This window comes from Barbus barbus (genome assembly GCF_936440315.1).
Source record: "Barbus barbus genome assembly, chromosome: 35".
NCBI classification, from domain to species: domain Eukaryota; kingdom Metazoa; phylum Chordata; class Actinopteri; order Cypriniformes; family Cyprinidae; genus Barbus; species Barbus barbus.
The window spans coordinates 12,586,280-12,608,566 of NC_136763.1; the positions used below are offsets into that span (position 1 = coordinate 12,586,280).

At 36.6% G+C, this 22,287-nt stretch overlaps 1 protein-coding gene across 2 annotated transcripts; it reads right to left on the reverse strand.

Annotated features, from left to right (window-relative positions):
* Positions 1-46: 46 nt before the first annotated feature.
* LOC306855020 (innate immunity activator protein-like) lies at positions 47-20,475 on the reverse strand. Of its 2 annotated transcripts, none has more exons than XM_079393395.1 (10): positions 20,116-20,475; positions 9,099-9,214; positions 7,548-7,681; positions 6,473-6,595; positions 6,140-6,371; positions 5,950-5,997; positions 5,482-5,776; positions 5,018-5,176; positions 3,642-4,395; positions 47-457 (listed from the first exon to the last, which is right to left on the reverse strand). In XM_079393395.1, exons 2-10 carry the CDS (start codon positions 9,151-9,153, stop codon positions 380-382), a joined length of 1,878 nt encoding a protein of 625 aa, XP_079249521.1. In that variant the 5' UTR covers positions 9,154-9,214; positions 20,116-20,475; the 3' UTR covers positions 47-379. The 2 variants fall into 2 exon arrangements, with proteins under 2 accessions (XP_079249521.1, XP_079249522.1); XM_079393396.1 differs by lacking the exon at positions 20,116-20,475 and adding an exon at positions 10,634-10,811.
* Between the last annotated feature and the right edge of the window lie 1,812 nt (positions 20,476-22,287).

The window sequence follows — 22,287 nt, forward strand, 5'->3', positions numbered from 1 at the left end:
CAAGTCAGTTTAATAACTCGGAATGAACATTGATTATATACAAACTGAAGCTTTAATTATATCACTTTATTCATCTTAGTATCAACACACACTAACCAAACAAACAAACAAAAAAAACACACTTAGTAACAAATTCGATTTATTTCATCATACAAAAATGTCAATAAGTAAGTTAATCTATAAAAAATCTATAAAACATTTTTTAAACATCGTCTTTCACAGTAAAACTCATATTTTGGGACAACAAGGCATTTCATAGAAAGTGATAACTGTCTTGACATATCCCTATATTTTTTGTTCCCGATGTTAAAAAGGTCTATACTTTAATCCATCAGCTCAATAAATTATTGAATAAATAGGATTGTTGTCATCCATGGTTTCACACCTGGCTGGCAACCTCAGAGTCATCCTCATACAACCTGTCTGGAGTCCTAAGAACGACCTGTTTCTGGGATACCTGGAGGAGAAAAGCAAAGAGAAAAGAGGTCAGTCCATAGGGAAAACATTCTAGAAACTCGGGAGTGACTGCACAATCAGCAGCCATGTGGTGTTGTCTGAAGGTGTGTCATAAATCTGGGTTACACAACAGCTGTGTCTTAAATCATGGATCTCGCAGTGTATTCTTACAACCAGAAATGCAAGCAATTATGGAATGGTTTAGAGTGTAAATGCTGAATTTTCTTAACTACAGAGTCATTGCAAAAGGACAGGCAAGACCAAAGTGTCTTTCATTACGCTCAGATAATAAGATATTGGAGTAGTAGTCCTTAAGGCAAGTCCAGCTGCCTCTGCATTTGAAACACATGACTGTAAATCCTTGTATGACATGATATAGGAGGCAAATGTGTGTCTCAGGCAGTGCTGATGTTCCCACATATGATCTAAATATCTTCAAAGGGATGACCCAAGACCAAATGACTAAATTAACCACCCAAATCACGTATCTGAAAGTGGTTTTGAATTCCTGTGGTTTCTGCAAAGTTTCAAAATGAGTGAATGTGTGTCATTGCTCAACTCAAGCTCCTCATTTTACATGTATCCTGAAGGTATTCGTACTCCATCTTAAATTTATTCAGCAGAGAATTTTCAATCATTTGTTATGAGACTTGTTGGTACATGTGCACTGCATTCTCTAGGTGTCTGAGTGCATATTTTTGACTGTAGTTTAAATTACCTGACTCCCACCCAAATAATACCGGCACCCACATTCTTGCTTGAGAAACAGTTTGTGTTTGGGATTGATTTAAATCAGCAGTTCTCAAATGATTTGTCGCAACTCAAAAATATGTTGTGATAGGATCATAGACATCAGCTCTGGGGAAACAATCGTGTCTGAATATGCCTACCTCCATACTACATATGGTAGGTAAAAAAACGAACAAAGTAGTATGTTTTCAGTTGTATTACCATTGAGTCTGTTAATATTTTACATTTTGTTAGGCTTATACAGTTCTTTTTTATTTCACTGTTTAATTTAAGTTCATTGTTTAATTTCAAAAGTACTGACATAGTCTGTTGACATCAATATTCAATCTCTTTTTACTGTAATGGAGAACTTCATTTAAGTAGTACTCCAATTAGTAATGGATTACAGTAAACGGCATTGGGTCTTTGGGAATTATCCTTCTGACATCTTAACAAAGGACTTTAGTTTGAAGTGTGACACCACAGTGTATGCTCAGATTTTCTGGTGTTTTCTTGCCTCTTTAGCTACAATCAAATTCAATGCCAAGCAATAGGGAAAAAAGCAGCTAACAAAGACATCTATCGGTTTCAGCTAGGAACATGGCAGCTATTAAAATGTTGATCGAGGAGATGCTAAAGTTGGAGTAGACGTGCATTGGCCAAACAACTTATCTGGCTTTCTCTTGAGAAATAAAGGAGCTAATGGGCCGGCCGCTATCACCGTTTCCTTCCGTCCAATCAAGCTTTTGTCCCTGAGGAATGGAATGCTCACCTACATATCAAGTTCACACACTGTAGCCACAGCAAGCTTGAATGGAGATAAACAGTCAACCTTGACTGCATCTTTTCCCACTAGATTGTCGGGTTAATGGGAAAGTTCATGACCGTGAGGAATGGGGAAAAGTTTCGAGTGGAATGAAAACCTGTGTGACAATACAAATAAACTCAAAGTAAGCAAATGATCCTTCTGTGTAATCGCACTCCACTCCACAATTGTAAGTGCACCTGGTTACCGATCTACTTTAGACTTTTTCAAAACTTGTCTTTTATATCAAGATATATATAAAGTAAAATAACGTTTGGGTAGTCTAGGTACTGTTGTGAAGATGATGTGTTAGTATGATGATATAATTGTTCATTTTAAAATTCCCTGATATTCCAGTTTATCCATGACTGTGGGAAACCAGATACACATCTTTGAGGAGAGAGTGACATGTTACTCATCATTAGATTTTATTTCCTTATACTGTATGGCAGAGCATTTCATTAATTTTCTTTGTTTTTATTTTTAAAATTAATACAAGTAACTCTGTAGTAATTCATTCTCTATCATTAATTTTCATTTAACATTTGTATTTTTGATCATGTATTCCACAAAATTAAATTTCACAAATTCCATATTTATTTATTTTCGTCTGGTAATGAATAGTCAATCAGCACTGTAAAACCTAAAGTGATTTTTTTGTTAACATGCAATTGATTTATTTATTAATGTATGTAATGCTCAGAATGGAGCAGTAGCAGAGTTTCCTTTGAATATGCGAGAACACATCATTCCTCATAATTGTACGCTACCATTCAAAAGTTAATATTTTAATGCAAGGATGCATTAAATTGGCCGGAAGTGACAGTAAAGACATTTATAATGTTACAAAAGATTTATATTTCAAAGAAAACTTTCAATTAATCAAAGAATTCTGAAAAAAATAATAGTTTCCACAAAAACATAAAGCAGCACAACAAATATTTTCAACACTGACAATACGAACTGTTTCTTAAGCACCAAATTAGCAAATGATTTCTGAAGGATCATGTGACACTGAAGACCAAATAACAAAAATTCTCTGAAGTCCGAAAATTTGGCTTTGCCATCAGAAAATTTGCATTTTAAATATAAAATTTTAAGTTATAATAATATACAACAATATTTTAATTTGCATTTTTCATCAAATAAATGCAGCCTTGGTGAGCATTAGAGACTCCTATAAAAACATTTAATAAATCTTACAGTCCTCAAACGTTTGAACAGTAGTGTGCACTGATTTAAAACATTGTGTTCTAATGTCTCTGGGCAACCATAAACAACAAAATGACAATTATGATTTGTGTGCAGTTTGCTATTGTGCCATTCCCTAAACTAATTCTAATCAAAAGCTCTTTCATAGCTGAACACCACACCTAGATCCAGCACTTTGACACAACAAGAGCATCAAGCCAACAAGAGCATCAAGCCAATCCCCTGTTCCTCGGGCAGGCCTGGGCAGTGCGAAACTGATCTGCCTTTTCTGGAAATTCCTCTCCCAACAGACTGATACATGACAGAAAGGCGATACAGCTCTATTCTATTTCATAAGGAACCAAAATAGTTACATATTTGGAGATGCTTCCTTTCTCTTTGCAGGTCAATACATTTTCTGCACATTTATTCTGAGTGACTGTGAGGAAAGCCTATTTACCTGCTGTTCCTGGAACCGGTGGTGCTGGGAAAGCGAAAGCGGGGACACTTGCCCAGGCGCATTTCGGATGCGGATCCCGCCCTGCCTGTTCCGGTCCAGCGAGTGCGGGCGAGGCGGTCGGAGTTGGTTGCGCTGATGCCACGATTTGAGTTCCTCCGACACCACCTGCCGTGGCAGGCCTCTGCTAGGATGGTGCTGATACTCTCTTAGCGAAGGAGCCCGTGATAATTTCACGTGGGCGGGTAACAACCTGCAACTTCGCTGCTGGGAAGGCTCACTGTAGCAGTACTCATAGTGACCATTAGACAAATAAACAGGCGAAGGGGCCTGGTGGCTTATGTACGACGATCTGCCACTGTCCATTTCCAAGGGGTGACCCCATCCGTCCTCCATGTACCCCCTGGAAAAACTCGGTGAGGATTGGTACTGAGCGTTCTTGTAGAAGTGGGTAGGAGAGCATCTTTGTGGTATGTGGTTGTCATTGAAGCTGGTGTATTGGTATCCGTACTGGGGTTGGTAGGGCCACGGAAGTTCCCCAGGGTGCTCCTGGCGGGGCGAGCTGGCGTATGACTGCACAGAGTGCTCCGAGTTGCTGTCCTCAGAACTAGAGTAGTACAAAGGGTTTCCTACATTTAGACTTATAGGAGAGTATTCTGATGGCATCGCTGCAAAATCTGTCAACCGTCTCCTGGGGCCCCTTGAGCGCCCACGTTCCCGCTCGGGATCATAAGGGTTGGGTTCAGTGTTGGGAACTCTGTTATAATGAGAAATTAATAGATCCGTCAACATTTGAGATGGTCATACAATATTTAAAATACATGTGATGTGAACTGTACTCTACCACTCAAGATTTAGGGGTTAGTTTGATTTTGTTTTTAAATAAATATTTTTATATAGCAAGTGTGAATTAAATTGATCAAAAGTGACAGTAAAGACATTTATAATATTACAACAAATGTTTCACGGTTTACACAAAAATATTAAGCAGCACTACCGTTTTTATCATTTATGATAATAATAATTTTTTATTGAGTACAAAATCAGCATATCAGAATGATTTCTGATGGATCATGTGACCCTGAAGACATGAGTAATGGCTACTGAAAATTCAGCTCTGCCATCACAGGAATAAGCTACATTTTAAAATAAATTAAAACGGTTTGAAAGCAGTTTTTATAATTTTTATGATATTTCACAATATCACTCTTTTTATTATATTTTTGATCATAACAATGCAGCATATTACATATGAAATATAAATGGGTTATAGTTACATAAAATATATTCGTATAAAAATTTATAAAATTAATAAATAAGGGTTTGTACCAACCGCAAACTTTAGAATGGTAGTGTTTGTGAGTAAACTGATATCAAACCTAAGGGACTGTATCCTGCGCAGGTGCATCTCTGGAGTGGAGGGTGCGCTGCAGGACTGTGTGTGTTTCAGAGCAGCATGGGTGGGTATCTGCAGTGGTATCCCGGCCTCCGCAAGACAGAGCTCCAGAGGAGGCAATGTGGGGGTAACGGCAGGACTACTATGCATTGAAATACAAAAACTATTTTTTTCAACTTATGAAGACAAAACTGAAAGAGTACAGTTGCTATCACGTGCTCTACTGACAACAATACATGTGTTCCATAAATCAACGTTGAGATGTTTGACTTAATAGCCATTACAGAAAAGGGAGTGTGGTTATACCCGCCCAAAAAATTACTATGTGATGTCTTAATGACCAGGTGAGTCAAAACTGCTTTTCAAAGGTTATAGATGACATGCGTTTGACATATAGTACTTGCTGTGCACTGTAGAGAATTTTAAGAATAAAAAAGATATATGTACCTGGATTTGATGCTACTAGATTGAGATTTTTTCTTTTTCTGATAGGGCTGGTCCAAACTACTCTCCATCCAGGGAGAGTTTTGAATGGGGGCAGGGTCATGCTCTAAGATTGGACTCTGGCATGTGTGCAAATCCTCCAGGGATTGTGGCGGGGTTTGACGAACAGTGGCCTCCAGAGGACAGTAGGAGGGGACTATAGGTGTATGAGGAGGGGGGTGAGAGTTGGTTAGAGGTGGAGGGTGAAGGTCTACAGCAGGAGCAGGAGGCTCTGAAGAAAGCTGGGAAGACAGTTCCTCTGAAACATGGATGAGATTATTTAATTTAACAAAGGTTATTGACATGAATATTAACTTAATATTATAATAATTTGATAATAAAACCTGTAAATAAACTATAAAAACAATCAGTTTTCCCTTTTTTTTTAGGGACTGCAATATCTGAAAATTACTATGTATAAACATGACTTACCCTCATCCAGCACAGCTGAGTCTGACAATGAGCTATTGTCTGAAGTGCCTTGATATAAAACAGATAAAATAAGAACAAGGTGATCTTTCATAATCAAGCTGTTAACTCATTACATGGTGGAGTAAAGTGAAAAAAAAGCAAAAAGTACAAAAAACCCCCAGAAAAAGTAAGTACTCCTATAATCACTCACATTCTCTCTGCGTGATCATGCCAGGGCGTGGTGAGGATCGGCCATGTTCTAGTCGCAACCTGAACACAGCTTCCTGTAGGTCTTTGAGCTTCCTTTCCTCACGGTGGTACTGCTGGAGACGACTCCTCTTCACCGCTTTGCTGAGATGTACCTCCTGGCACAGTCGCTGGGCCGCCACGTATATCTGCTGCTGAAGAGCCAGATTAGCCTCCACAGAGCTCAGCTCAGAGTTCTGTGAATCATGTTCATCAGATTCAGACTTATTTATATGAACAGTCGATTGTTATCCATTATTTCTGTGAATACAGATTAAGTGTCATTTCTGGACTTTACCTCAGTTCTATGTAGGATGCTTGGCTCATCTAATTTAAAAGCAGCTCCGATGCGCCGGCGAATTTGAGGGGGCTTCTCTCCAGTTAACACGGGATAATCGGAGGACAAATGTCCTGTTAGCTCCTAAAACAGAACAGGGAATTGATTAAGGATGCCCTAGAATTACAATTCTGGCTCATAATGGATTTGTTCTTTGTTATTGCTGCCAAATCTATTTGAAAAAAATAAAATAAAGTAAAATAAATCTTGGGCAGTCAAGAAGATCTGTAATTTGTCAATGTAATTTGTAAGTATAATTACATTAATTACATAATCAAACAATTAAGTGAAACAGAACAAAGTCACAAGCAAGTTATCACGAACAAGCCTTTAACCAGAATTCCTGTTTCTCCAGTATGAAACCTTTCAGCGAGTCGGGACAAGTTACAGCTTTCAACCACTACATTATGCAAGCCTGTTGTTGAAAGATTCAGTTCTTGCCTAAGCCGTACCAAGAGCTCTACCTGCCAAACTAAACCAGCCATCTATCTTCTCCAAATCCATGCCAGCATACGTTTAGATACAATTCTCTTTGAGACAAAAACCTCAAGCCCACAGCTCTTTAAAAAACCACAATAGAGATGAAGCCCTTCAAAAACGGATGATACACACTGGCGTGACATCAGACTTATTGTGACATAAAGGTGTCATCAGACACTGAAGAACACCTGAACAAGCCACAGCAAGTGACTCCAACAGGAAACAATGATGCATTTCTGTGACTTAACATCTTATCAGGAGGACTAATACACCACAAAGCCTCCGAAGATGATCAACCTTGGAGACTTGCTCACTCAGTCATTGGCTTGACAGAGGTGGGAATGATGTTTTTTTTTTTTTAGATCATAAATAACCATTAAGCATCCTGCAGCATTTGACATGCCTTCTGAAGAAGTTATATTGGGCGGAAAATTAAACTTCAAAAACATGATGGAATCAGCATGCAGTGGAAGTCCCCTCTAATTCCTGTGTGAGAACTGCCTTGTCTCTCTTCAGGAGTGTTTTGGTGGAGCAATGATTGTGAACAGTTACTTACAGCCTCTCTGATGCAGAGTTTCTTGAGCTCGAGCAAGCACATCTTCAGTCTGTCCTCCAGAGCTTGCTGCTTGAGTTTCATGACCCGAGTATGAGTATTCACATCCTTCATCACTGTGGTGGGGCTGTCAGGCCCTAAAACAAATAAAACACCTTGATGAGGAGCAGCTTCAAGACAATAACAGAAAATCAGCAATTTTATAAAGAACTTGTCTTTGTTTCAATATGGGTATAATCAGTATAGATAACTAAATGTTGTTTGTTCTAAATCGTAACCAAATTATGATATAGTATCCTAACAAAATTTATAATCAGTGTTTGAGCAAGGGCATATTTCAGAAACTGATCTAGACTTTCAGGAAACAAGTACTTATCAACAACTATGATATGATCAAAAATGAAAATGAAGGCTATGACTGTTGGTTTCATAGCCTTCTCTGAAAATGGCTAAATGAGTGACAACAAAGGATTTATTTCTTCTGTATCCGGTGACTGGAAGCAAACGCCTCTGGCATGTCTGGAGAGCTTATCTACTGAATTCTTCAACATACATTTCAATCAACCTTGTGACAGCACACAAAGAGATAACTGAGCAATGACCAAAAAAGAAATGTATGAATGCACAGGAAAAATGCGTTTATTAGGTATACATTATATCCCTTGCATTATGTTAGAAATAGACTGACTTGTTCTAGTTTAAGAGGGCTTTTTAAAAACCTGCTATAGTGTGGCTGCTTCCGATTCAACCGTTACACCATTACAGGTGTAATGTACATAATCTTCCTTTTCAGAATTGAAAACCAACTACTAAACATGCATTTGTAAATGTATGTAAAAATTACACTACTGTTCAAAAGTTTAGTCAGTATTATTTTTTTTCATGTTTAACTAATTCTCATGCTTATCAAGGCCGCATTTATTTGATCAAAAATACAGTAAAAACAAAAATAAGGTGAACTATTCTTACAATTGTAAAACATTTTAAGATTTCAAAACAATTGTTATATTATTTAAAAATTGTCATATTTTGAAATATAGGCCTAATTTATTCCTGAGATGGCAAAACTGAATTTTCAGCAGCTGTTATTCCAGTGTCACATGATCTTTCAGACATAATTCTAATATGCTAATATGATGCTCAAGAAACATTTGTTTATTTTTTATTATTAATGTTAAAAAAGTTTTTAATTTTTCAACATTTTCGTGGAAATTGTGATGCATTTTTACAGGCATCAGAAAAAGACATACTGACCCCAAATATTTTGAACAGTGACTGTATATATAAAATCATTTATACATGTCTATTATAAATATAATTTTATTTATGTGTTATGACAAAGTTTTGCTTCCCAAGAGTGATTTAAGAGCATTTTAAACAATTTTAGCTTCTAATCTTTTCACTGAACTATACAGAAGAAAAAACAACACGAGGCTGAGTAAATAATGACAGAAATTTCATTTTTGGGTGAACTAAGCCTTCAAGCTCACAACCACATGCTATATGGCATAACATATATCATTGTATAGGCAATGTCTAACAGGCTGAACCTACCAGAATGCAGAATAACCCCACTGTCAGTATCACTGATCTCCTCTTTGCCTTCCATGACAGCTGGGTCAAGTGGTCTTCGAAGTGAAAGCCTCGGTTTTCTCTTACTTCACGAGTTCCTAAAAACCAAACACAACTTTTATCACACTCATCAGAGACCAATTTAGCTGTTGAAGCCAAAGTGAACAAAAACTAGTCTCGTGGAACCACTCAGCCCCTCAGCTGTGACGGGTGTCCTGACCTTGAGCCACAGGGGTCAGAGCGGATTCCAGGAGACTGCTCTGGCAAACAATAGTTTTCACAGGGCCACTAAAAATCACAGTCTAACTACGCCTCTCGGCTATGCGCCGTCAGCAGGAGCCCAGGGTGAGCTTTAACTAAGAGGTCATTCAAGTAAATACTCTTCCTTTAAACATCCATCTGTATCTGAAAAATGTCCATTTTCCGGGAGGAACAAGGCCGTGCTGTGCTTAGATTACAACACTGGAATGCTCCCAACAGAAGAGGTTAATGAAGAGGGCTGCTATGCCTCATTGCACTCACTTGTAATTATTTAACCTCGATTCACTTCTACAACAGTTTCTTAGACCACTTACAGTTAAAAGGAATTGCAATTAGCTGACTGGTTTTCACGTCTCTTACATTAACATTAATGGCAAATTCCTTTATTTATATATACAAACACACATGAATATATATATATATATATATAATACTTGTAGCCTTTGTAATAACATAAATTAACATCTAAATTAACTATAAAAAAGTCCAGACCACTACCAGCTTGTGACACATATGTTCTACGGTGTATGACTCACTTCCTGTCAGTGTGTCAAAATGTTATTCTACGTCATGATGACAATCCCCTGAGTAAGCTGTGAATATCTACAGTTGGAACAACGATTAACAGATGCTAGATATATAATCGGCCAGCTGTGATTTTATTACTTTGAAACTGCAGATGCACTCTAACTCTAAGTCACTAACAGTGCAACCAGACATTCTCGATATCACAATCTTTAACACAAAAAATAGCCTCATGTTTATAAGGTTGTATTATAATTATTGTTAACTGTTCTACCAGTAATGAATGAAATATGAAAGCCTAACCAATAGTAGTAATTTTTACATTGGAAATCAATTTTTAATTACAATTTTATTTCTGGCTTTTATTTTCAGTAATATTATTAAAACAATAAAATTACTGCAAAGTTGTTTTATTTTTGTCTTTGTTTTAGGCTATAACTTTTAAGTTAACATTTCTAAGTTGGTGTTATTTATCAGTGAACTCATTATTAAAGAACTCATAACTGATCAAGCAAAAAAAAAAAAATCCGATGTTTAGAAAAAGCAGAATTAAAACACATTAAACTAACTGCAAAAATTGTTACTTGTTATAATTACAACTATCATATAACACAACCAGTGAGAGCATTCTCTAAAAAAAAGAAACGAAAAAGAAGGCTCTAAGCATTTAGCTGTGCTTGTATGATAATTTATATGATAAACTACAGTCATTATCACATTAAAGTACTCACATATTGTAAAACTCTGATCCCTCTTAAAGTATAAGTGTATCCGGCAAACAAAATCAGTTGATTTCCGAGAGAGGTCTAGCTCCACACTGCACTCCAACTCTGGATGAGCACCGGTAGGAGCTCGTACTGTGAAATGAACCTGGGCGCGTCTTGCACATACCTCTGTGTTTGTGTGTGTGAGAGAGATGTCACAGTGTCACACCTCTTGTACACACTTGACGAAGGCTATAATAACTCCCACTGTTATCGTTGTTATCAGCATGTGCACAAACAATTATGAAGAAAGTGATGAAATCACACCATAAAAGTGTAAACAAGGTGTCTAAGTCAAGACCACAATGAAAATCTTAAACTCAAAATGTAATTCAAACTTGGAAATAAACAATAGGCTTTTCACATTTTAAATAGTTAACCCTGGGTTATCTTGCTTGACGTAAGAGTGGACAGAATGGACTTTTCGGACTACAAATGTAAGAATGAAATGGTCCCTTCTTTTCTCCAATTCATGTATTTTCCGTTACTGATATTTTTTCCACTTAAATGCAGAAACGACTGTTTATATAACAAAATAGCAGTGTTTCATAACCCCAGGTAAAACGTGGTGCTAACCCCACTTCTTAATTACAAGTGTGAAATGTTCATTTACCCAGGGGTTAAAATCAGCATTTAGAACAAAGATAATCCAGGGTTAAGGGCAATGTGAAAAGCTCTAATACACGTTTTGGAAGTTTTAAAACAAAATAAATGTTTAGGAAATACACAAATAAGAAATATTTTAAATTTAACTATATTTTTGGGTCACTAATCAAATAAGCAAAGTTGTGACATTGATCATGTGAGCTCCTTTGTACAGACAGCCAGATGTTCATCCATCAAGAGATCTTGTTTGGATCTTCTAAAATCATGCTTTAAAGCTGCAGTCCGTAAATTTTGCCTCTTTGTCGCCATCTCTGTTTAAAAACCTGGAATTGCAGTTGGAACTCCAGCGCAGATGAATCTAATGTTTTGAGGTGCATGTGTGGCACCGATGTGGATATTTACTGTACTTTGTAATCACAGATTAGTCTACGCCTTGGAATATATGACCTAAATAAGAATTTTCACTGGATATTGTCATCTAAAAAAAGCATTACAATAAATCGTGCTACATATGATTAAATCTAACGATCGGTTAGCTCATATCACATCAAACCGTGCAAATTATTATTATTGTTATACTTTATTCTCAAATTAACAACATCAGCATTGCGTGACTATGAGTATAGTGTGTATTAGCGTGTAGATTTCAATTTCTGTAGTTTAATCTAATTGTCATACCATTCGAATTTCATAATAAGAAATTATTTTAACTCAAAAAGCAAACTATGCTCCCTTCGAACTGGTTTTCTTTAAAATACAAATCTTGTGTAAACTCAGGCTATCTGTAATCAGAAGCACATTTAAAACTGGAATATCATTTAATTTCATTCACATGTGTTTCATAAACACATAATCCTTTCTGGATTACAATCCGCCATCAAAATTATAAATTTAATTATTCCAGCTGCTGTGAGAAAAGGCTATAAACGATGCGCCACCTGCAGGATCCTCACGTGCAATAGCCTAGTAGCCGGAACAACTTCTTTGTTTACAGATGTGACGTAATGATGCAGTGCCATGCTCGATTTACCCGCAAAAACCTACCCGTACCACTCAAATAGAAAACATTATTATAAATGAACTGTTGTGAATCGAGCTAAGGTAAGGCAATAGTTTTGAACACTGGCTGGTTATGTGCTTGCTCAAATATTGATTTCGGATCATTTTTAACCAAAAAAAGTTATGGACTGCAGCTTTAAGAATATGATCATCAAGTTTTTATACAAACTTGAGGAGTTTATGCAGTTCAAATGTTGCAAAAGGGTGAAAAAACACGAGCATTTTGACATGCATTTAATTTTTTGGGGTTAGCTTTTCACTTAAATTGGTTTGACGATAAAATGATTTGCAATGGAAAAGTGTATTAAATAAAAAAATAAAATAAAATGCAAAACAAGAATTTTTGCCAGCGGTCTCAGAATTTCAGTCTCTGCATTGGCCTTCACAGATCAGTGTTTTATGAGATCCTGCTGCCCCCTAATGGTGATACTTAGCCCAAAACCATTTTCAAACCATTAGCCTATTTACAAAAACTCTAGATTTTTTTTTCTGCAGTCAACTTTTCTCAGAGTACTGGTGTCCCAGATTACCTCAATTCACCATTTGTATCTAAGACAACCAATTGATGCAAAGTTATAATACCACACAAAAAAAATCCTTGTTCAATGACATTCTTTTAACAGTACTTCAATGCAAATGCTATTGTCATGCATACAGCTACCTCAGTGAGGCATTGTGTAGACAATCATTCCACTCCAACATTCTGACCCAATAGGAGACCAACCCACACACAGATGTCAGAGGAAGGCTTCTCCAGAGTACTGTGGGAGACGCTACACCTGCTGCTCTCATGCATCGTTCACATACATTCAGGATCCTTGTTCTCACACTGGCTCTCCAAGAATGCCAGTTAAACGCCTATAGGAGCCACAACGGCTGCCAGACGGGATAGTATCCTATCACCCAAGGAAACACGACTGCTGGAGCATACCAGTATTTGGTCTCACAACTAGTCTACACCATTACTCTGTGTCGAGAAAAAAAAAAAAAACAACAAAAAATATGAAACAAAAAGGCTAGGAATGGGATGGTCACTTTGCATATTTGAGTACTCAAAAGTAAATGAACTAAGCCTTGGTCATTATTATTTTTATAATAAATCACCAACATTAGGCCTTTTTCAGCTCGTTTGTTTCATTTTTGCTTATAGTCGCTGAGTTTTGATCAGTAGCTATATTTACATGCATCCAAATTATGTTTATAATAATGATTCATTGTTTAATTGGACTGAAATGCCTTCACGTAAACACATTAAACAATCCAATTTAGCCTGAGCCAAATGAAACTTTGATCAGATTGAAAGGGGTGGTGCAGACCTAAAATTATCCGATCAATAAGAAAAAATAAAGCATGTAAACATTTGAATTTGACTACTTCCTCAATTTCATTAAAAAATTGTGCACATGACAAGTGCCGTGATTCACATACGTTTTCATCACACAAACTTTCTCATGTCTTACAAACTGCTCAGTGAACGAGATAAATGTGAGCTTTCTATTCTTTTTAGATTTCTAATCAAGACAAAATGACAATTATAAATTAGAAAAAATTCTGAAGGATCTGACCCAACAACTGACTAAAATTCTGCCAATATCTTAGTACCTAATTTGTATATCTTGACATCAAAAAAAGATAAAACAATAGGGTTAAATTATGATCATGTCAGGTTTTTAAAAGTTTTCAGCCTTCAAAAACTACACAAAACATCATTAAAGTATCATAAAGATTCATAAGATGCAGTATACATCAGGCATATATCAGGTTCACATACAAATTAGAAATAAAGTCACATGGGTTTAGAACAACATAAGGGTTAAAAAAAATTGCTGGTAGAATGCAGAAATCAGTACTTGTCTTTGCCTAACATAACCATGGGCTGGGCTCCACAAACACTGAATTGAACACTGACCTCTGAACTGACCAGATTTAGCCACAAGACTTATGTGGGAAGTAATTGAGTTTTCTGGATCATATAATTTGTGTCAAACCCTTCTCCAAAGGGACTTCCCTGCTAAGAGATACTGTAGGCATAAGTATGCAATTTTAGACAAATAAGGCGAACACAGCTTTAGTTGGGAAATTTCCGAGAACTGCTTTTAAGCAGTAAACGCACAATGAACGATTAAGAAAACAACGACAGATCATTAGTGTTGTTTTATCTGGCACTAGATGATTCTAGGATTGTTTTTATCTTCCTGCTGTCACAACTCGTAGGAGCAAAGAACGAGGAGGCGTAGGAACTTCTTCCAACATACACTTTTTAGCCAAACACTTAGGGACATCTGGAGACACGGAAGGACCATCAAGACCAGACACAGAGACAGAGAGGCAGAGGGTTTATAAACACAGGGGAAACTAAATAATTAATAACACAAGGCTGGGGACTAATAAACTAATGAGGAGACCTAAACTAGAACAGGAAACAGACCAAATATGGGCACGAGAGGAGGGGAAACACGAGACACAGGAAGACAGGACTGACACCTGCAGCTTTATACTACAGCCTGCTATTAAGAGAGCTAGTACGAGTCCTTTGCTGTAAAATGGGTTTCTTGGGTCATGTCAAATGTGCATGTGAATGTTATGTAGCAGTAAAGTCTGCATAGCATCAATGGGTCACAAATCTTTAAACTAGCACACTGAACAAGACAGTTGTGATAGAATATATATATTGTTTATTTAGTGCAACATCCACTGGATTTCCATAGGATTAGCAGTCTAAAAGTTAAAGCTGATATTGTATGGAAGCCTGTAGATTCATATCTTGCCTCCTCCCGGGGATGTGGGATATGTTGGATTAGCACGTATGGGAGCCGGAGAGGGTTTTATTATTGTGGGGATCTCCCCCATCCTGCTCATTCAGACAGAGAGCTCAGGCACGCTGGGAACACCAGTGAACTGTGACGGCTGCATATTAACCTTTACTCAGGACCTGTCTACACCAGGCACAAAAAAGAAAAAAAAAAGGATGAGAAGAAAAAGGTCTATAATGTCGAGTTTTACTTGATTTACATTTAGATTCAGAAAAAAACAAAACATACTGAATTTTGCCATTATATAAAAGGGAATGCAGATTGTCAAAACATTACACACATACACTGTTTCAAAGTTTTAAATGTTTCTTACGCTCACTAAAGCTACATTTATTTGATCAAAAATAAAGTAAAACAGTAATACTGTGAAATATTATTACAATTAAAAAAAAAAAGTTTTCTATTTTAATATATTTAAAAAAAATGTAATTTACTCTTGTGGTGGCAATGTAACATGTCTGTGTCTTCCCTTGTGACCTAGTTTTCCCCGTGTTGTCTAATTAGTCATTGTGTTCACCTGTCGGTCCTCATTATCTACCCTTTATAAGTTCCTGCATTTGAGTTTTAGTTTGTCGGTTATTATTTCATGTTTTCGTGTTTGTACTGTTGCTTCGCGGCGCTTGTATTTCTTCCTGGATTGTATATTAAAAAGACTGTTTAATTGTTCCTGCTCCTCGTCGTGCTCCCTATCCTGCACTACACGTAACAGGCAAAGCCGAATTACTCCAGGCTGCAGTGTCACATGATCCTTCAGAAATCATTCTAATATGTTGATTTGTTGCTCAAGAAACATTTCTTAGTATGATCAATGTTGAAAACAGTAGTACTGTTTAATATTTTTGTAACAATGTAAAATCTTTCTTTTCACATTTAATCAATAATGCATTCTTGCTGAACAAAACTTTTAAACGGTAGTGTAATGCATAGATTACACTGATAAGTCATAGGCTATATAATATCAGGTTACGACTACATAAAAAAATCTATATTTAGGCATTAATCTCACTGATGTTATGTATAATATGTAAAAAGTGGAATATGGAGCTATTTTTAAAATGATCTGACCCTACTTTCATTAAAAAAGTCAAGTTGATTCAGTCATTTTAAATAATACCACTATAATACATTAGACTTGAATAAAGCACATTTTTAGTTTAGTAGACAAAACATTTTGTACAGTTTAAAGTGTCAGCATAAAAACAATGACTATAAGGCTAAACTAAATAGCAGTCTAACAGCTGCACTGTACAAAATTACAATGGAGGTATCTGATAGTGTAGCACAGCAACCTAAAGCCTAGCGTGTGAACAGAAAAGGGATGTTACACTTAAGACGACAGATTAGGACAGATAGTTATAGAAAAGAAGAAAATGGAGTTGTCAAAACATTCCACAAACCATTTTGTGACACTGAAAAAACATTGCTATCTTTAAGCATGAGGAAATGTTACATTTAGCCTTAATAGGAATAGGAAGGGCATCAAACTTGGTCCTAAATATACACTCTGTGGGTCAATGTCAGTAATTATTGACTTGTAATTACTCCAAACTCCAAAAAAGCATCCATAGTATAGATACTGCATAATTAATGCTTTGGCATGTGAGACTGGGAAGGAATAAGGATTTTGAGGCCTGTGAACACCAACACCGCACCCTGGCATTTGGTACTTGTGTGGCTGCAGGGCCCCTTTTGGCAGAAATTGGATGTAAAGTGTAAATTGGTTTCAAATGAGCCAAAGCACAGATGGATTCTCTGATGTGGACTGACGTGCCCTGCGCTGTACCACCAGCACTGCAGAGCAGCACGGATCCCTCAGGCTGCAAACCCCAGGAGTACTTTCCCTCCATATATTCATTACAACTGCGGCAAGACTGAGCAAATGAAACGGACCACACAGATCCTGGCTTAACTCACACTGCTTCACTGGGCGATGTGTCTGCTAGTGGAAAATGTTTGTGGCTAGTTCACCCGGGACATAGCACACATTTGAATATAATCATTATAACAGGCAAATAGCAAAAATAGAAAAAAAAACACATTAAAGGGAAATTCTGGCTTTAATCAACACCGCTTGTGGCACTATGTTGATTACTAAATTTTTGACTTGCCCTCCTCTTTTCTTTAAATAAAAAAAGAAAGAAAAAAGAAGCAGCAGCAAAAATCAGTTTAACAATGAGGCACTTACAATGGAAATGAGTGGGGCCCAAAAAAAGTATTTTCAGTGTAACGACAACTTTGTTGCCACGACAATGCAATGACTAAAATCCTAACAAAGAAATAGTGACGGGAACAAGTTTACAGTTCAAATAATGCTTAAGTTTTAACTGAATAATTATTAGAAGTGCATGCTTTTATAAAATTATATGCTTCACGTTTGTTTTTAAATTCAGCAAAAAATTGCCCCATTTCTTCTCATTGCAAATGCTTCACTATATAACCTTGATAATTAACTGTCTGTAACCAAAATTAACTGTCATGGCAATCAATATTATGCTGCCGATTGAGCTGAACTTATTGTTATTTATTTCTTTACATGTAAATTATATTCTGCATGTACACAGTGGAATATTTCTGTCAGGAATAAACATGGCAGCATTGCACTGACGTTCTTTTATCTATTACTCATGAATACAATATCTTGTTTTAATCGTCCTTTCTTTATCCAAGAGGAAGTGCAGTGCTTCTTTGAAATCAGAGTGTTGTGGTTACATATGGCTTTGGTTCCTGTTTAGTCTTTGTGTCATTGCACAGGACAGTAGATAATATATGTGTAACAGTAATGCAGTTTAATGAAAACTTTAATTAATTTCTGACTAATTCCTTCAGGTTTACAAGACTTGAATGATGCTGGATGTCTTAGTTTATAAGAAAGGACACCACTCAATCACTTTTCTATACTGACTGTTTTGATTTGTATTACTGATATCATACAGTACCATGTATTTTATGGCTTATTTTGTTTACTAGGATGAGAGTTGCTGAAATCGCGTTTGGTCTCGTACTGTATCGTGTATCTTGTCAGTGTGTGCACTTGCTTGGCCATTTGTAGTTGATAAACAGGAAAGTGGGTCCAGCTGAATTGAAATGATCATTTGTTAGATTGGTATAATAAAGGTTATTATACCGCGGCAGCGGTCGCGGCAGTCGTCGTGTGAAGCCCTCTTAGTGTGAAGACCAAAGAGTGTAAAGACCATCGACTCTACCGTGCGACTCCACCGGGCAGGGACACCGGCAAGGGATAGTAGTAGCTTTTTATTTAATTTTTTCATTGATATGTTTATTATTGAAATGTTGTTGTTATATGCATGTGTTAATTTTATTTAATTTCTTTATTTTCTTAAATATGTGGGTAGATAGTATTTATAGAGTTGTAACTTTTTAGTTTTTAGTTACTTTTTCTTATTTGTAAGTCGCTTTGGACAAAAGCGTCTGCTAAATGACAAAAGTAAAAGTAAGTAAGTAAGTATTTTGTATGGGAAGGAAGGTATAGTCATCGCTCTATGTTGAAATATGAGCGCGGAAGAATTTAGAATAAAATAACACATTAAAAACAACAGATTTGTGAAAGTCAAATCCAATATACTGTGCTGTGCTATACTGTGTACAAGCGGACGAAATAGAAACATCACTACAGCGCCTGTCATTGTATTAGGCCACATCCAGAGGTGCTAATGAGAGCCTCAAAACTGAGCTGTCGGCAGCAAACAATACACACACACTGCTTGGCTCCGGTTTGGCCGACCCTGGCTATGAACCAACAAAGCCACAGATTCCAGGGCTATTCACGTTCAGTGGTCTACACACCTCCCTCTGATGCCGGCCCACTCAAATCACCCTTGATGCTCTGAATCACACTGATCACTGGATTCCAAAGCATTACACAAGGACACATTGTTCAGTTGTCTTTCTTACACAAGGAACAACATCTGAACAATTACATTAGACTACACAGCACTGACTTTATTACTTAAACGCTAAACTTGTAGTTCTGACCTCTTTTGAGACTGACTGATCTAGTTCATGTGTCTTTATAAGCATTCAACCAAACACTGTTGCAGAAATGAGTGTTCCCAGCTGAATAGATGAATGGCGTGTAAAATAATATCCACCTTTAGACAATGAAACAATATAAGCATGTGATTCTCACGCCACAGCTAAAATACCTGTGCAGGGTTTTTTTTCCTCTTTGGCTTCTAAACAAAGCTTTACAACTTCTCTACACTGTCCACACAATATTAGACTTAAATATACACAATAATCACAAGAGCTTGCTAACATCACACTGTTATAATTAGTATAACATCCTTGTTCTCATCCTTCTGCATTTCACAGTACAATATAATTTTGTCATTTCTTTATAACTTTAGGGGTTGCTAGAGATTTTCTGAGTTACTAGTTAAATTTGAAGAGGTCAAAAAGCGAAAAGGATGTATCACTGCAGGTTGTATGATGGCATCGCTTTGATTTTACTTAAAAGTTTAAGGCAGCAACTGAACTTCAACACAATATGGACTAGGAAACTGTCTTCTAGTTATTTAAAATGATTTCACAACTAGTTAAGAGTTTACATTTAATTTACCATTTAGGGTATCACTAAACCACTACATTTAAAATAAGCATGTACAAATTAAAGAACTTTTGCAGTAATATTTTCAACATAAAGCCTGGATTTGCTATTGCTACAAAATCTGAAGGAATGTATTTTGCTGTATTTTCTAGAATTATCGAAATAGGAGAATGTCGGGTTAGTGCCACTTTGTTCAGTACACCATGCTTTGAAACTACGCAGAAGTAAATATATAGTTATACTCTTCTGTATAGATGTCCAAATTTGAATAGTTATATAGAGTTTGAATACTTGCTAAACTTTGGTTGAAGTGGCTGTGCTGAATAAGCTCGATTTTCATCTGGTGCGCGGCGTTAGTTAAGGCTATGTGTAGATATTATCGATTAAAGAAAGTATTACCATACCTTTTGTCGTCATAACAGGAAAACCTACGCAGAGTCGTCAAATCTTAACGCAATGCATTATCATGGGATATTATTTATCCACGCTTTCTCCAGCGCCGCATTCCAAATAGATGTAAGCGAGACGCTAAAGAATGGACGATACCACACCACGCGAACTAAAGGTGTTGCGTCTCACGGAGATTCTCGTTGATGGTTCTGACAATAGAAATAAAATTTAAAAGAAATTCGTAATGCAGCAAAGTTAACACGAGACGTCTGAAGAAATGCGAGACCTGTTTATTTATTCTATGTGCTTTACGACGGCACTTTTATGGAAACTTAAAACCATACCCCCCACCCCCCTTGTCCCAATGGTACGCCCCTCACCCCTCCAGACTCTTTTTTCACATCTCTGACTGAACTAGAGAAGATGGGAAGTCCGACTCATTTCCCCCAATCGGTTCTTTTGAACAACTCGTTTCAAAGAACTAGTTAAAAAACGATTCTATACCGCTAAAATAATTGCAGTTTATTACTACATTAACAATAATTATATTATATTATTAACATTTTAATAACAAGTGTGATAATTATTATGTCAATTCTGTTTGATGCAACCACAATAAAGTAATTTTTAGCTATTAACTAGGATCATTACAAATCTGACTGTTCTGAAAAATAAGTTTTTTTCTTTTAACAATCATTTGAACTGTTGACTCGTGAGCGAATTGTTCAGACCGATTTGGTGATCCAGTTCAAAAGATTTATTCACAAATCGGACACACATGCTGAGCAGCATAGTTAGATCCTGTTTTATTAATGGCTTAAATCATTTGCAAACGACACGTCGGTATTGAATAGGAAATGAGGGCTTTTGTCATTTCTATAAAATGAGACATTGAGCTGCATGCAGTCGGATCTTTTGAAAGGCAGAGAAGGTAGAATGTAATGTGCCATTATGGGACTGCAGGGTGCTGGTGCCTTCTATTAACATATGAAAGGTTTCACCTTGAAAAGGAGACTGTCTCACAGTAAATGCATGCGCTCCAGTCACAGAAAAGAGAGAAATGCTCATTGATTTGACGAAGCGTGGTTGAACATAGAATAACTTTCCACTGTTTTCTTGTTTCAAAGGTAAGAGCCGAATACCTAAAGTGTCATATAAAATTGAAGTTAACCATGCGTACACAGTGGTTATCTTGTTGCGTGTTTCATACTTGTTTAGTAAATCGGGTTTCGAATATTTAAACAAGAACGTTAACGCAGGATGTTCTTATTTAAATATTCGACGGTGTCAACAACATTGATTGGACAAGAGAGCAGTGTGCAACCTGCCAACAACAGCTTCATGGTGTCCCTCTGGGCAAATGTCACCACGTGCATGCTTCGGTTGTCTTGTGATTTCTGAAAAACAAAAACGGTTTCCGTCGGACATGACTGGATACAGCCTCTGTAAAGTTTCTGTGCAACGCTATGAATATTCAATGAGGTAAGCACTGAAGCAGGTTATGATTGGGTGGCTTTTGCTCAACAACTCTCTGATTAGGCCTAGAGTATAAAAAACGGCCTGTAGCTACCGCTTATTTATAACAACATGACAGGCTGAAATGCAAAAAGTTAATAAAATATTAAGTAATGCTAAAGTCACCTAATACTGCAGTCATATAATAATAGTATTAATAATTACCTATGATTGATAATTGACAAACATGTGTGATGTTTATAACTTGCAAAGCACACAACGTGCTTCCACAAACCTACAGCTAGATGTCAGCAGCGAGCTGAGGTTTATTTTTCAGTGTTTTGTAGTAGTTTGACAAAATGATTGTAATAAAAGATAAACATTTTTTTTTTCGCTTATATAAAAGTATAAACAGAATATCTAATTTAGGGTTGTCTTACTAACTTTACAAAGTAATATTGCTTACTACTAACTTACAAGGTAATGTGGGGCCCAAATGAGGCAATTCAATTCAGTCTGTATTGCAGGAAAAAATAATTTGTACTAAGAACATAATGTAGCCTACATTTAAAATCACTTTAGATTTTTTTTTATCAGTGGAGTAACAGTTCTGTGTAATTGACATGGGTTTGTTAGTATTTTTCCTGGAGTGCTTTGTGGTTTCCCGTAAGAGGAACAAACAAACATTTACTTTGCAAGTGACTGAACTTAGTTCTTTCGATCTATGTGAT